The sequence below is a fragment of the Ovis canadensis genome, chromosome 1, assembly GCF_042477335.2.
Source record: "Ovis canadensis isolate MfBH-ARS-UI-01 breed Bighorn chromosome 1, ARS-UI_OviCan_v2, whole genome shotgun sequence".
Classification (NCBI taxonomy): domain Eukaryota; kingdom Metazoa; phylum Chordata; class Mammalia; order Artiodactyla; family Bovidae; genus Ovis; species Ovis canadensis.
In genome coordinates this window covers 117,797,814-117,814,790 of record NC_091245.1, presented here as the reverse complement: position 1 = coordinate 117,814,790, position 16,977 = coordinate 117,797,814, and the positions used below count along the sequence as shown (strand labels likewise).

General features: G+C 40.9%; 1 protein-coding gene across 11 annotated transcripts in view; it reads right to left on the bottom strand.

Annotated features, from left to right (window-relative positions):
- PBX1 (PBX homeobox 1) overlaps nt 1–16,977 on the bottom strand; it is a 337,025-nt gene that overhangs the window by 65,500 nt on the left and 254,548 nt on the right. For 6 of the 11 annotated variants that reach the window (XM_069547591.1, XM_069547581.1, XM_069547609.1 and 3 more), the window contains 2 exons: nt 16,716–16,875; nt 8,083–8,172 (listed from right to left, as the gene is read on the bottom strand). In XM_069547591.1, the coding sequence (XP_069403692.1) occupies nt 8,126–8,172; nt 16,716–16,875 (207 nt within the window). In that variant the 3' untranslated portion in view covers nt 8,083–8,125. Of the gene's footprint in view, nt 1–8,082; nt 8,173–9,465; nt 9,579–16,715; nt 16,876–16,977 lie in introns of all 11 variants that reach the window. The other 5 variants (XM_069547550.1, XM_069547531.1, XM_069547542.1 and 2 more) reach the window with 1 other exon arrangement.

The following is a 16,977-nucleotide window of genomic DNA, read 5'->3' as shown; positions in this document are numbered from 1 at the left end:
GTGGGAATGCAAACTCGTACAGCCACTATGGAGAACAGTGTGGAGATTCCTTAAAAAATTGCAAATAGAACTGCCTTATGACCCAGTAATCCCACTACTGGGCATACACACTGAGGAAACCAGAATTGAAAGAGACACATGTACCCCAATGTTCATCACAGCACTGTTTATAATAGCCAGGACATGGAAGCAACCTAGATGTCCATCAGCAGATGAATGGATAAGAAAGCTGTGGTACATATACACAATGGATTATTACTCAGCCATTAAAAAGAATACATTTGAATCAGTTCTCATGAGATGGATGAAACTGGAGCTGATTATACAGAGTGAAGCAAGCCAGAAAGAAAAACACCAATACAGTATATTAACACATATATATGGAATTTAGAAAGATGGTAATGATAACCCTGTATGTGAGACACCAAAAGAGACACAGATGTATAAAACGGACTTTTGGACTCGGTGGGAGAGGGAAAGGGTGGGATGATTAGGGAGAATGGCATTGAAACATGTATACTATCATGTAAGAAGCAAATCGCCAGTCTATGTTCGATACAGGATACGGGATGCTTGGGGATGGTGCACGGGGATGATCCAGAGAGATGATATGGGGTGGGAGGTGGGAGAGGGGTTCAGGATTGGGAACTCTTGTACATCCGTGGCAGATTCATGTCAATGTATGGCAAAACCAATACAGTATTGTAAAGTAAAATATAGTAAAAATAAAAATTAAAAAAAAAAATAGAAAAGGAAAAAAAGAACAATTGTATTTTCTTTAAAAGAGGTCTAATATTTTATCTAAAAATAAGTTTGTCTAAGAACATGAAACTCTTTCCCAGAAGGCAAGGGGGCCATCTTCTGAAACTAATACTAACTTTTCCCACAACTGAATTCAGCCAATTTAATTAGCTTAATATTCACTTAGGTCTAAGGGGCTATGCCACCTTCAGGAGCAACCACAAAAACAAACTGCCCTTTGGAGGTTGTAACTTTTTTCTTTATAGAGCAGAAGGCAGGGGAGACTTGAATCTGGAACAACTAACCTGGTCCTAGCCCAAGGATAGCATGACTGTCCAGGGACACATGTGGGCCCAAATGGGCAGGATGATGTAACATATCAATTTCAGTGAAAATAGCATGGTACCATTGTTATATCATAGATGACACTCTTCCCCAAAATACAAATTTATCTTTTCCTTATAGCTTTTAAGTATATTTCCTTTCCTCCCATATTTTCTTAGGAATGGAAAAACATCATGCTTGTAAGAACAGGGATACTGGAAGAGGCCTTTGACATCATTCAGCTCAACTATCCTTTCTAGAGTTCAGGAAACTGAATCCTATCAAGAGAAAGTGACTTGTCCAGTCACACAGGCAGAAGTAGCAGAAATGAAAGATACATACACACATCTCCCCACATACACTTTAAATGTGATCATGTTTGGAGTGACTGTATCACTAGGTTTGAGATCAACAAAATTCTTTGTGACTACTTCTCCTTCTAAAGAGAAAGTCATCTCCACAAAAGGATACTTACTTTATCATAGCTCCATGGCATGACATTTTTGTCAGTAGAGGAGTAGATTTCTCAAACTATTGCTAGTTGGTCTTGAATTCCCCTCTTTTGCTTTATAACTTAATTTCAAATCCCCTCCTAAACTACAGAATTTATTGGTTCCCTTGTCTTACCTAGTACTCCAAGAACAGGAAGCCTAATCTCAAATAAAGTGTTGTGTGAGACTGAAAGTTAAAATACATCCTGATTGGCATCAGGGTCTCCAACTTGACCTGAATATATTATGAAGTAGCCTCATTCCCTTAGGTCAAAAATGCTATCGATGATATATTTATTGAATGAATATATGAGTAAATGAATGAATAAATATATGAATATGCCACTGTATGCCACTGAATGATCTGGCCTCATTCATCTCTTACACCTATAAGGACTTTTACCTGGCAGCTGAGGAAAACCAATGGATTACATATGAAATTACAATATTGGGGTTTTTTTCTTTTTGCTTCAAATATTGTGGACTCAAACAGAATACTTTTCTGGTCTCAAATGCTCAGTTGATACACTATTGAGGCTTAAAGGCCACAACATGTAAGAAGCTAAAGGGACTTACTCTGTTTCCTTTTGGCTCTGTCATCAGGGAGAACCAGGCTGTAGGCTTCTGGAAGGCAGGAGTCCATCAGCTCTGTACCCCTGCCTTCAACTGTGCAGATACTGGTTCACTATGTTCAAGCCTGTCCTCACTTTACCCCCTAGCCTGGGGCTGTTCACTGCTACCTATCCATAGGACCAGAGGAGCCCAAAGGCAACTAACTGGGGCCACATCTGAATGTTTTAATATCTTCAAAATTCACATTTGGTTCAGTATAACAATTAAGACTTCATATAATTAAAGTGAGTTTTTAAAGATCTGTATATGATTTTAATTATCATTCTCATTCCCCACAATTCCCTACAATTCCACATGTGGCAACATCTCATATACTTTAACTGGAAGGAGGTCTCTCAGAAGCAGTTAAGAAAAAATTAAAATGATGGCATGTGGCCAAGTATTACCAAGTAACCTCTGTGATATCCAAATGCCTGAAACATGTTCACTAAAATAGTTCACTATTTTTTGCCCCAATTTCTACTTTTTATTTATTTTCTTCGTAAATGGCCTTTTGTCCCTTTGCCTAACGTGGGACAAAGCAAAAACAAAAATAAAAACACGTAAGTTATGGTTTACAAAGATCAAAGCCTCATCGCTATTTTTCCACTACTATAATTATCACAAAGTAAAATCAATGAGATTTTTCTGTCATCAACTGATGTTAATGGCACTCTGCCTTTATAGAGAGAATACCAACACTTTATTTCCATTTTCACTTCATCTTTTGAGTAAGAAAACTCTTACATTGGTTATCTATCAATATTTAAGAGGGGACTGGAGTGAACTTACTTAAGTCACATTCTAAAATAATTAAAAATAAATCATTTCACTCTAACAACTGAATGCTTTCTGTCACTACAAATCTCTGAATTCAAAGGGAGAAGTTCACATGGGCAAGCTTTCTCCTTCCCTTAAGATCCAATCAGAGGGGTAAGTGATGGAGCAGTGAGAAAGCATGGTGGAGGCTAACTCAAATGGAAAAGTTGTCCGGCGAGAGGAGCTTACGGTTGAGTCTGGTGTCTCTGGAGTGAACAGTAGAAATCAAAAAACATACTTGTAGGACTCCAGAATTAACTAAGCTGAAAGGACCTTTGGAGAAGGCAATGGCACCCCACTCCAGTATTCTTGCCTGGAAAACACCACGGATGGAGGAGCCTGGTGGGCTGCAGTCCATGGGGTCGCTAAGAGTCAGACACGACTGAGCGACTTCCCTTTCACTTTTCACTTTCATGCATTGGAGAAGGAAATGGCAACCCACTCCAGTGTTCTTGCCTGGAGAATCCCAGGGACGGGGGAGCCTGGTGGGCTGCCGTCTATGGGCTCGCACAGAGCCAGACACAACTGAGGCCACTTAGCAGCAGCAGCAGAAAGGACCTTAGAGCTTATTCATTGGGAAAATTTGACAGATGAATGAAATAGAGACAAAGAGACTTGCCAGAAGAAAAGCCACAAGAAGAATCCAAGTTTCCTGACTTCAAGTTGCTGCCACCTTTCACCTGTTAGTACAGGTTCTGGTCCAAAGTCTGGTAGAGACAGCATTGAGAACCCCATAAAAACCGATGTTCTCCAGACTTGTGGTTGCCAAGGGGGACTGGGTGGAGGGGAAGGAAGGACTGGGAGTTTGGGATTAGCAGATGCAAACTATTATATATAGGACAGATATACAACAAGGTCCTACTGTATAACACAAGGAACTGTATTCCACATCCTGTGACAAGCCATAATGGAAAAGAATATGACGAAGAATGTGTGTGTATATATATGTATAATTGAGTCACTTTGCTGTACAGAAGAAATTAAGGCAATACTGTAAATCAACTACAGTTCAATAAATTTTTTTAAAAAAGAAAAGATATTCTCTTGCTATGTGGATGGCTACCCCACAAACAGGTTTTGGTAAGGGGATTCTTTTAGGAAAGATAGCATTAAGGAATTCAAAGTGATAATTCACTTGAACATATCATCACTGTACAGCTTAATTTATTTAATGCTCATCTGACTCTTATTCTCAGAGAATTTGCCTTGGTCAATAAGTTTCTCCAAAAAGGAATACTTAAAAAGCTTTTTGAGTTAAAAAGAGAACCTAGTGTGAGTTAGTAAGTCATTTAAGGGGAAAGTTATTACTGGATCCTTTACAGCTGTATGTAAAATGTGGCATTTTAAAATTCACTGGTAACTTGTCTCCTTCTATCTGATTTATTCATTCAACAAACATGTTTTGAGCAACTAATATATACATGTATTTGGGAATGAAATACAGAGTGTGAAGTGTGTCTGTGCACATATCTGTAATGCAAGGGAATGTGTATATATGATAGAGAGAAGAGGGGAAGGAGTGTTAAGAAGACAAACAGGAAGGAGGAGCTAGGTGTGGGGCAGTCAGTGGGATGTGGGGGAGTGGGTGGGAAACGGAAGGTAATATAGGAAGAAAGGATATTTCCATAGATGACACATAGGTGTCAAGGTTGGGGGATGTGTGTAGCCAGGTAAAGGTGAGCTGACCACATTGCTTGGCATCCAAAGATTATTGGATGACAGGATGAGGGGGATGGATAGGTAGATAGGGCCAGCGCGTGGAGGATTCTGAATGTCAGACTCAGGGACTGCACTTTCTTAGGCAGGCAATAGAGAGGTGCTCATGATTTCTTGGCAATACTGAAGGCAGTAATGATAATTAAGAAATATTCTAGAAGAAGAATGGTGGCCATGGGAAAGAAAAGGAAAGAGTGGTTTTGAGAGCTAAGTGATCTTTCAGTCTGTCTGATGGACGGAGGAGTGCAATAATCTCCCTCCATCTCTTAGAACCACTCTAAGCCCAGTAAGCATTGCCCGTTGTCATTTGGGAACACAAAGCACTTAAGGAGCTATAATTTAACACTCACCATGGCTAAGGAAGGGGGTCCTTAAGCCTTGTATAACTCTGTATCCTTTTCAAAAGCATACCTTTCCATCAGAAGAGGAAAAAAATATGACACCTGTGTCCTAACCTATCTTCACTAGGAACTACCTACTGGGAAAACTGCTCACACGGAGGAAAAGGGTCAAATTAGAAAGTTATCACTTACAACATTTCATCTGCACTCATGTGGAACAACTGATGCTTTGCCAAGCCCTTTCCTACCTATTTTCTCATTTCCCCTAAAGCAGCCATGAAGATATTAAGAGTGGGAAACACTACCCCCATTTTATAAAAGGCAAGGTTTGATGCCTGCCCATGGACACATGAGAAAAACAAGGACCAGAGTCTCTCAACTTCCAGCGTAGGGTTCTTGCCACTACACATTGTGACCCCACTGAACATGGGCTGAGTTAATGCAAGTGGTCTGAACTCCATGAGGTTTAAAATAGACGCTGGTTGGATAAGATGTGGGTGCTGTAAAAACCTAGTCAGGAGAGCAGATAAAGGCTGCCCAGAAAACGTCCTCCACTGAGTGAAACACAATCCAGAGCCCAGCTGGGAATTCCATTGCCTCCTTGGGTTTTGGAATTGTTTATTTTTATTTCTTGGCTCAAATCTTTCATTCCTGTCCTTGTCTCTTCTCATTTCACTCCTTTCTCTCTCTCTCTCTCTCTCCTCCTAGCAGCCAGTACCCCTCTCTGTACCTACACATGTCTCGGCATCTAATACCACGCTCCAAAAATAGCCCTGACAAGCTTAGTCTCCTGCAGGTGACACAGCTTAAAATTGATACCAAAAGAACAGACCATATTATGATCAGCCTTTGATTCATTTACCCCGTGTACTAAAGACCCTGAAATAAAATAAACACAGTTCACAGGGGAAAAAAATTAATGCAAAATGAGACTCTTTCAAGTGGCATTTTCCAGCCCAGTTTTTGTGGTAGGTTTATGTAATCAGACATAATAGTCTGCACATGTGTGGTTACACTATTTCAGAAATGATTCCCAGCCCACCAGATGACGTCAGAGGGGCCCATGGTGAGCCCCCTGAGTCTGAGGGCGGCTCTCTTCTGCTCAATTAGGAAAGATGCCAAATAGCAGAACTGTCAGCCCAACTCCCTGCCCAGTCACGTAGAGTTTCTTCAGTTCTCTTTCTGAGTGTGTCCACAGTCTCCTCCCCACACTCTTATCCTTCATTATGTTCCTCCCATCCCCTTATACACAGAGCAAAACTTTTCATGGAAAGACCTATATTCCAGCTCAAAAAGATCCAGGCAATGTATACGCCCCTATGCACTTGAACAAACCCCCCTCCCCCAACACAGAACAACTTAATTCATTTGGAATCCATTTTTTGAGAACAGAATTCTCCATCATACTGTCTTTGGTTTTTCTAAGCAAGCACCTGGCAAGTCAGACATGAATACAAGAATAAAAATTAGTATAAGCACAAGAAGGGAAAAATCCTTCTACTCTGGAAACTCTTTCTAAAAAAACAGACACAGGTGCCCAGAGTATGTTTAACAGGGTCAGCTTTGACCTCCCACTTCCCTCCCAGAGGGGAACTTGACAAATCTTATAGAAATTCAGTAGAGATTTTGCCAAAGGAAGGTAGAAAACAAAGAATTCTTAATTGGAAGAGGCCTTGAAAGTCACCAAGACAGTCACCACCTGGTACTTAACCCTCTTCCACAACATCCTGACCAAGTATTAATAGTTAGCCAAACCATGCCTGAATGCTCAATGATGGGGAATCCTTGGCTTCCATAGGCAACAGACCCCTTCTTTGGATAGTGCTGACTGTAAGAAAGGCCCTTCCGATGTTGAAGTTTCTACTCAGGATTCTACCCTACTCCCCTTAGATCATTCAGAATGAAGCCAGTATCTCACAGATGACAGCATGTCTCAAACTATTACTTACCATTCAAACCTTCTCTTTAATAGGTTAAGAATTCCTAGTTTTTTCAACCATTCCTCATCTGATGAAACAGCTGGTACCCTCTTGTTTCCTTCCAGTCTGGCCATCGTCATGTACAATTCCACCAATGTAGAGTTGAAAAGCTCTCACTATTTTCATTGCAGATGCCATGCCTCAATTAGTATAGGTGAGGACTACACTAACATACAATGCCCACCTTTCCTTCCTTCCATCCCCAATGTATTTTAATCCCAACAACAGAAACGAAAAGAAAAAAAATCCTCACCGTCATCCAATCATAGTTTTCTTAGTTAGTTCTGAGCCAGTAGTTCTACTGGAGCATCTCATGACCTCTAAAAGCCTAGGCAATCACCCCTGATCCAAAGAACAGCCTCCTTTTCCAGACTGCCCTCTTGTCCCAGCTTGCTGTCACCACTGCTGAGATAGCGGACGATTGATCTGAGAAATCAAGTTGGATTGCTGTCCCAAATCTACACTCGGTTCTCCTTGTGTCTGTCTGATCGATTTCACTCTGTGCGACATAGCTTGTCGCTATGAATTTTCATGCTAGTCAGGAGCCGCCAGTGCACCCAAGAACAAGTAGAAGATGGTCTGCACCCCTCCCCACCCCTTCAACCTCGCCAGCCTCTGTGTTAATTTTTTAAAAATCATCCTTAGATTGGAGAAAGGTGTTTTTTTAAAGACCACAGACCAGGATGCAAGGGAGTCTGGTTACCGGTCTTTCCCCACCAAGTTCTCAGGTCCCTGCTTGTGGCGACATCTCCTACCACTGTACTAGGTGTCACCTGTTTGGCAGCCCCTCTCAGCTGAAAGCATGTGGCCGCAGGTGCCATGCAAACACTGATTGTGTGTGACAGCCCTAGACGCCAGCTGCCTGCATGAAGCCTGCCCAATCGCCACTTTTTTTGAGGGTAGAATGCTGCCGATGGCATGACTGATACAGAAACAAGAAACTAGGTGACCGTAAAGCTAAGATAAGTCCTACTAAGTGGCATTCTGAGCCCTACGGCTTTGAAATAATTGGCAGTGATAGAATAGAAACAAAGGGTGGGGGGAGCCTTGTTTTCTTACACTGATGCCCTGCGGACTGTACATCTGACTGGCTGCGAGTCCGTCACTGTATCCTCCTGTCTGGCTGATAACATGGCGAAGGGTATCCACCTAAACGGATGAACAACAACAGAGAGGAGATTAGTCAGAGAGATGCAGGATAAGTGAGACAGGTCATCACCACACAGGCTACCACTTGGGCACGCCAAATTAATGCAACCATTGGAGATATTCTTCCTGGGAAAGGAACCATTAGGAGGCTGGGCCTCCACTCTCTGCCAAATCCATTATCCTTTCTGAGCTTAGTAAGCAAGACAAAAACGGTCAAAGAAAGCTGGGTTTCCCAACAATGAAACTACTGTTGCATTAGACAGCAGGGAGTGGGTGAGTGGCGAGACTCAAAGATTCTTCCCTTCTCTCCAGATAGTCCTATATTACTTCTTTGCTCAGGAGCTTATGAAAGTCAAGGTTCTATTTAGAAGGGCCAGCCAGCCACCTCACAGAGAGAACAGTATGCAACTAATGCTGTCTTTTTGAGGACTTAAATAATGGCCAGTTGTCTAGTTATCTGGCCAAAGTCTGACTGTGTGTCTTCATACTTGGTGCCAGGCAATGTTTCCAAAGCAAGGGGCTGAATCACCAGCCAGCTGGTCTACTCCAGGCACGTAATGCTTCTCGTTCCTCACGCAGGTGGGACCCCGGGTGGGCGTGGCTCAGAATCGCCCTAGCGACCCTGACCCAGAGCACACAACTTCACCCCATCATGTCAGGCTGTGTGCTCACACAGAAGGATGGCTTCTGAGTTGTCGTGAAAGCGAGCTGCTGACTAAGGAGTGCTGAGGGCTTACGCCACACGACTTGAGTTTTGTTTCCCAGCATGGACCAGACTTGTCACCAGAAGCTCAAGTCCCTTGACCCTCAAGGATGACTACAAAGATGAGTTTAGTCAACCTGACTGGGTATTTTTAAAGGCTAAAATGAAAACCTGAGATACTTAGGTATGTGCCTAGTCATTAATGACCTCCATATGGGGCAAATGTCAAGTGTGGAAAAACCAACAAACCAGAAAGAAACCTGGAAAGCAAGCCGACAGACTGAACTCCTCCCTTTCCCTTTTGTGAGCAAAGAACACACTGGTCCACTTGCCTCAGTCACCTCACCCTGCGCTCGCTCCTCTCCTGCCTTCCTCGTATGACTGACAAGCCAGAGCCAAATGCATTCACAAAGTGTGGACAAGATTCCCCACGACAGTGGTTGTCTTTGTTTTGGTTTGGTTGTTGGTAAGGTTTGGTCTCTACATCTCTCTGTCTCTTTCTGTCTGGACAGAAGCAGGAAGTGCCAGTCCGACTGATGGCTCCTGGACTCTAAGGCGTTCACCTGGCGGCACATTGGCTGGGTCCCTACCTGTGATTGCACGTTGGCTCCAACCTGGGCCCCTTGGTAAGAATCCCCATTGAGTGACTGCACGCTCATGAACAAATCTCCAGAGTTTGACATGTTAAAAGAACTGGAAGAACCTGGAAAGGAAAGAGTGAGGCACCTGAATCACAGAAAGGAAAAGGCTCAACCCCCGCAACTAACAGCCAAGAGGAAGAATGACATGCAAAGCAACCCCCCTCAAACAAAAACAATCAAAACAATATCAACAGAGTCTGGTTAGTAGCATGAAGAACAGAGCAAGCAATAAAGGGTGCATATCGCTCATGTTATGTAAAGCCCCCATCTCCCTGCAAATTGACTGTAGGACTGCTTCCCCTTAGCAACTTTAAGCTGAGAAAGGAAACATGTATTCTTCTCAACTTGGTCTGTTTGAACTGCAGACAGCCTCCAGCCCCTGGATCTCTCTTTCATGCCTCTAAAACTCTGGGACTGGCTGGGGGACCGTGAGCTGGAGACTATGGACTGGTTGATGATATTTCTGCCACCATGATGGAGCACCTGAGCTGTCAGCTAGATTCTAAATAAACTAATGCTACACCCATCTACCCTCATGTGGGGAGCAGCACCTGGGGGTGGGAGGGCACGAAGGCAACGCTGCACAGTAGGGCTGGCTCTGGGGTACAAGTCACTGACATTCCTGATTTTCTAGAAAGAAGATGATGTCCCCTTCTGGGTGGCAAACAGTCTAAGAGAGTCACAAAGACTGAAAAAATATATGAAAATAATGTGCTCTTCTTGCCACCTGCCGTTTTGGAGGAAGCTGAGACAGAAATTGAACCAGGAATTCTCAGGCATGCATGAAATAAGAAATTATAATAATAATGATCAAGTGGGTCTCCAGAAGAGCATTTAACCATCTGTTTTCAACTCCTAGAGATGATGTTTTCTCCTAGACTCAGCCTGCAGGCACCACCAGGTTCCGCTGGTTCCACTATGGTAAACCTAGTCCCCCCCACCCCCAACCTAAACACAAGGCCGTGGAAAAACTTATTATTATTCTGAAGTCATCGTGCAGCTCAGCGCATTAGGAAAGAAAGCTCGACGTGCAAGGTTTGGTTAAAACATGACATTAGCCTGGAAAAGGAGAGACCTCAGGGACCCAGGTCAGTTCCACTCTATTTTTTCCATCCCTTTAGTGCTCAAATTGCACTCTTGCCCTTGAGTTCTGAGACCACCATCATCCGTGTGGAATCACACAATGATTCATGCCCCAGCTCTGACTCTTCTTTTTCTCCCAAGATGGGGATCTGGGCTGTCCTAGAGAGCTGCCTCACCTCACATGAAGAGCTGCAGCTAAGCAGAACAGGAGGTTTTTTGTTTGTTTGTTTGTTCCATGGAAGGACCATTTAACTAGTGGTGATTTCTAAACTCTGCCACTTTCCTTAACTCTTCATGGTACCCTCCTCCTTCCAAGGCAAGAGTCATTTAGTGACCAGATGATTTGCTTGAGGACAATTTACCTGGGCAAAACCTCAAGTTAAGAAACACCTCCTTCCTGCTTTGTTCTTTGGGGTGTTAATCCATATGCAAGGAACCAGCTCAGTATTAATATTCTGCTAAGTAGACAGACCCTCTACTCTTACTTCCTTCTCCTGTGAAAAAGGGACTGCGTTGAGCGGTAGGGGACAAGGCAAACACCATCCAAAGAACTATGACATTCTCATGGTTCTGCAACGTGTCTTGTGTATGTCATCAGGAAACACATTTCTAGGTTTAATTTATCTGAAAGGAACTAGAAAAGTTGGGTCTTAGGCAAAATAAGTACAAGATCTGATCAGGTATGGTTTATACCCAGTCAGTGGGTGGAGGCTTTGGTGTGGACTTTCTTTCCATTAATGTGGTGCACGTCTGTCAAACAGTCCTCCCTAACATGTAGGTGAAGCAGTGCATAGTGCAGATCACATTCTTATGTTAAGATATATAATATATGATTTGTAGTTACATCCCTCTCACGTCTTTCTTTCAACCACAGAAACATAATCTAAATAGTATTTAATACCTTTATAGTATTACAACACATGCTCACATGTAGATGTCATCAGAGTCAAGACCCAGCAGCTCTAAGAACCCAAATTATAATTGTTCATATGAATCAGATTTTTCCCCTGAGAGTATTCAGTTTGAAGCTCAGGTATTCTATTTCTCTCCCAACCAAACACCATGTAATAAACATACACTCTATATGCTTGGTTGACTCTTTATTGGAAATTAGCACACAGACTGAGAAACGGAAGAAAGCCCCAAAGGGCTATGTTGATGCCAAGGAACATGGCATCCATAGAACCATGAAGGCACAGAATGTGCCATTTACAAGACAGACACTGCAATTGACACAGATGATTTTAAAAAATATATGTGCATAGATAAATTGTAAATATGTCTGGCTGCCTAATGTACATAGAGACAAATATGCGCATATCAATGTACTTCATGTACAAATGCATTTGAATCAGAGCAGTAATTGCAGGAGTCCCCGTGCTTTTGGCCGTGCTGTTTCAGCATTTCATTGTCTCTGCATATCCGTGTACAACAGCGCCACGGTTTCTGCTTCTCTGATAAGTATCTAGAGGCAGTGACTACACTGAGGGAAGAGACTAGGTGCCATGACTACTGCAATAAGGCAGACACAAGTCCACGCAAAACTCTCAATAACAACAGGAAGACACATTCTTCATCTGGCACTGGAAGTTGCAAAGAACTTATTCTAGATTGGATAACCTCCTGGGAAGGATGTGAATCACAGACAAACAGGACATGGGCTCTCTCAGAGGTACTGTGGAATTCTCAAAGAACTAACACAGAATTACCTGGCTTGCTGAGAATGTCAGTCTGAACCCTCACCTGAGAGTGGCTATAAAGTAATGGCAAAGACTAGAAGCACGGTTTTAGACATGCTTACCAGTTAAATGGTTCTGAGTTTGGCTTGGTGAGGGAGGCAAGTGGCTCATTTACACTGTAATCTAGACATTAGGAGGCATATACAAAAACTAAATTTGCACTCAACTAAACAGAAGTAACAGATCACCTATGGATTTTGAGGCATTTGCTCACCCAAACACAATGTGGAGATGTGTTAACATCCATTTTCATAAGACACTTTCCTGAACACTCTATTTTTACTCTAAAGAGTTTCCAGAATTAAATTTCATCAGAAAACAAAAACAAAAGCTCAGCTAACCTCAAAATCCAAAAAAAAAAAGAAGTATAATAATCATAAAATCTAAACCCAGAGCAGAATCTCTTGACCTTGGCACTATTCACATTTTCGACCTGATAATTCTTCATTGCGGAGGAATATCTCATGTATTATAAGACGATCAAACACATCCTTGGCCTCCATCTAACAGGTGCCAGGAATGCCTACCCCCCCGATGACTATGACAGCTAAAAATGTCAAGTCTACCCCAATTGAGAACCAATGACCTAAAACAAAAATGAATTTCCTTTTCCTTCCTAAGGAACTCAAGGTGTTTAAAAATATTAGCTCATTATAACTCACAGCATTTTTAGGAAGCAGACTAATGGCAAGTATTGCCTTAAATTCTGCAGTCTAGACATCAAAGCTCCACATAGATTAGGTAGCCAGTCTGATCAGACTGGACTCCCACACTATTTGAAGGCTGGAAGACAGAGCCTGTTTGCTCAATGTAAGCTCAACTCTGTCATGCTCATTTCTCTATTTTCCATGATTTTCCCCTCTCAAAATCAAATAATCATTGTTACTTTCTACTCAGGGCAAAGCACAAGACGGCATGTTTATCTAGTTCAGTATGAAATCACTTTAGTAACTGTACATGTCCAGAGCTCCAATTCCAGGAGGCTGTGTTTTCATCTTCCACTTAGAAATTAAGGGTAGAAACATGGGAAGAAGGAACACAGCAGAAAACATCAGTGGGATAAATTCTTTCACTTGGTTTTAAAAAACAAAACCATGCGGTGTCTGTAGATTTAGTGTGAGTGTCAGTGAACTTCTCTGGCGGTGTCGTCTCCTCTCCAGCCATGTGTACCATACATCAACTCCTGTTAGGAAGCCAGCATCCAGAGATTTTAATATGATAATCTTCCACCAGTCCCTCAGAACACCAAACTTCCTTTCAGGAGTACAATAAGAATATATTAAAGAGTTTAGAGCTTGTCACTATAGTGTCAGAGGAAGAACTGTCATGGCTGACTCTCCTGTTGTCCTTGACACACACACATAAAGCTAAGCAAAATAATTTAATCTATGGGTTCCAAGCCTCAAAAAAATGTAGTGCTGAGCTAATCAAAGATTCTGATAAGATATCAATGGTGATACCATGCTACAGAAAATATCTATAACCCACAAGCCAATTTCTTTCTTCTTGGATATTAAAAAGTTCTCCAACTTTTCCCAGTAGATAATCCAACCTTCCTAAAAGGGCCTTATTTTTCTGAGATATTAACTCTTGCTTTCATCATTCCATCAAAAATAAGAAATTGAAAAGGCATCACTTTAGTTCACTCCAGAAGAATTATGGACCCAGGGTTATAACTATTGCTTCAATTGATCCCCATTTTTTCTCAAAACAATTAATTTTCTTGTCTTCTTTCTATTCTTCATCCTTGTTCCATCCATTTTGCTCAGCTCTGCTGGCATAAAATATGAAGTATTCCAAGTATCTCTAAATGCTTGCTAATTCCTCACAGGACTCAGCCCTGTGTGACTTTTATGAATCATGCCTAAGGAAATAGGAGGCTGGGCATATAACAACAAAAAGGAATATTTAGAAGTGGCCTAAATAAAGATGGTGAAATACTGCTCTCCACACAAAAGCCTCTATAAGGAAGAAGATTTACTTGCAAAATATCTTGCAGTAGAAATAAGTATTTATATTTAGTAAAGCTTCTGGGAAAAACTCCTGCTTCGATACTGAGGATATAAAAAGTTTCCAGGTTTCAGAACTCTGGACTTCAAATTCAAACAAAATATATTTTCACTTACTACCCTCTTATGTAAAACTTACTATATTAGTTATCATTTACTCTTTGACATCATTATCAAGGAGCTGGTATACAACATTATAAACACATTATGTGAAAAGCTGAAAGTTCTCCCTTTATTTGAGTAGAGATTTGGATTGTGTTAAGAGCAAAGAAAATACAGAAAAACCCATTTATAACTTTTCTTGTTAAAACATTTATCTTTTAAAATTCATGCTATTGCACATATACAATAGTATTTTCTTTTGTCTCTATTTTAGAAAAATACAAAGGGATTTCTCTGCATATTATTTCTAACAACTCAGGCACCACTGGAAAGCTTAGCTCAAATTTTCCATAATAATTTATTTTGTGCTCAGAATAGTCACATGAAGGTTAAGCTACCAGAAAAATTCCTCAGAAAACTGTAATCATAGACTGACATTCCAAGAGAGCCAACATAATTCTTAAACACAGATGAGGGGGTTAAAATGCTTACTTTTCTTTTTGTAAGTGCTTTAGGAAAGAATAAAGAAGTTACGGACTCAGTAATGAAGGGGGTCCATGGGGCCCTTCTAAGGACTAGTCATAAATCATGCTAAGCCATCTGCGAGGCAGATATAGCAGGGACAGGAAAAAGTCATTTTGATATCTGTTTTGCATTATGATAACCTTTGCAAGAGTGTTGAGTGTGTTTTTGCTAATGTTGACAGAATAAAACTTCTTCCACAAAGACAAGTGAAAATGTCTGCCTAGCAGTGCAATTCAACTGGTGCTGTTTGGTCTGAAATGCTTAATAATTGACCAGATGGGAAAGAAGGAAACTCTCTGGTTACTGAACCTGTTAGCCTGGATCCTTTGTCAATAAAACCTTGATGAGAAAAGAAGGAAATACACACTCACACACAGAACCTCAAAAAGTAAATATGTTCCCTATGGTTACCTAATCTGGAGTGCTGGGTAAAGTAAGACTGGATGGAATTCTACCTTGTCTGTTACCACATCCATGTTCACAAAGCCCAGGCCATTCTTCTTGCATGATTCCACTTAAACAAAAGAAGTCTGTGATGGTATAGCCCTGTGACTTGGAGAACCTTATGATAACAAATTAGAAGTGTCCAGAAGCTGACAGAAAACATTAGTGTGTGGAGCCTTACATATTTCCAATAACAATCTACCATAAGGCAGAAAGATAGCTTATTTTAGTGGGCAAACAAGCTGGGAGGTCAAAGATACCACATACCTCCCCAAATGTTAGAAATTAGATTGAAAAGTCATATTATGATCTAACACATTTAAATCTGTGACCTTTTAAAGTTGAAGGCACCAATTTTCTTAAATATGCACCCCATAGCCAAAATCAATGCATCTGGTTCACTATGGGGAGAAATATTGTCATCTGTCTTTTATTAATATTAATTATTAATACATAAATAATTCTTTAATAAGAACTATTTCTGGTTTTCCCTTTAAAAAAAGCACCAACATGGATACCTTCCATAAATACCAAGCGTACAAACACCAAGGTTATATTTTATGTATTATACATGATTTTTTTTCACATGTGGAAATTAAGAACTGGCACAGTCCTAAAATATGTTAGCCTGAAATTAGTGATATAATGCACATTTACTAAAATAAAATCAGGAGCATAGCACATGACAGATACTATAATAGGAAGACTGGAATCTGGATCATTTGAATTAATGACTGGCAATTTTCTTTGTAGTTCACATAAAAAAACTGAACACAATAAAACAGTAAAGAACAACAACAACAACAAACAATTGATAGCAATAATCATAGTTGGCTCTGCAGACCAGAACATTCTAATGGGATGTTTAAAGAAGAGTGAATACTCCTGAGTAGATTGCATGGTAGTAAATGACTCACACATCATGTGATGGTATCAGCAAAATAGATATGAGACAAACTAAATGTGTGAACCCCAAGAGACTATCTCAAAGTATTAAGTCAAGCTTACTTATTAAAATCTCTGAAAGGAGAATTTAGAGGTCTCCTTATTAAAACCAGTCAATTTACCTCTGTCCAACTTAAATAGACACATGACTGCAAACCCTCAGCCAAGTCCATCTTATAAACAGCAAAACACATTGCGTTTTGAAAATAAAAAGAAAAACCCAAAGTAGCATCAATGATAAAAAAGATAATCACACACATAAATCAACCCATCCAAAACAAGAAAATCCCAGTACAGGGAAAGCACATGTAAAAATGGAGAACCATTCCCCCAAATCAAAGAAAACACTAACCAGCTGAGTTGGGAGTTGAGGGTGAATTAGCTTGGCTTCCATGGGCTGACACATTGGTAGCAGTGACAGCTGTTTTGGCAGCATAAATATTGGCTTCCTCTTGAAATTTACCTATGTTCTTCTTGTACCGGATTCGTTTATTTCCAAACCAGTTTGATACCTAGAGGGATTTAAGAGAAGGTGAGAAAGTTACCATTTCCTCCTGCTTAAACATCACAGAAGGCAGAGCTTATGAGAGAGTTGAAGAGGTGGGTTTCACTGG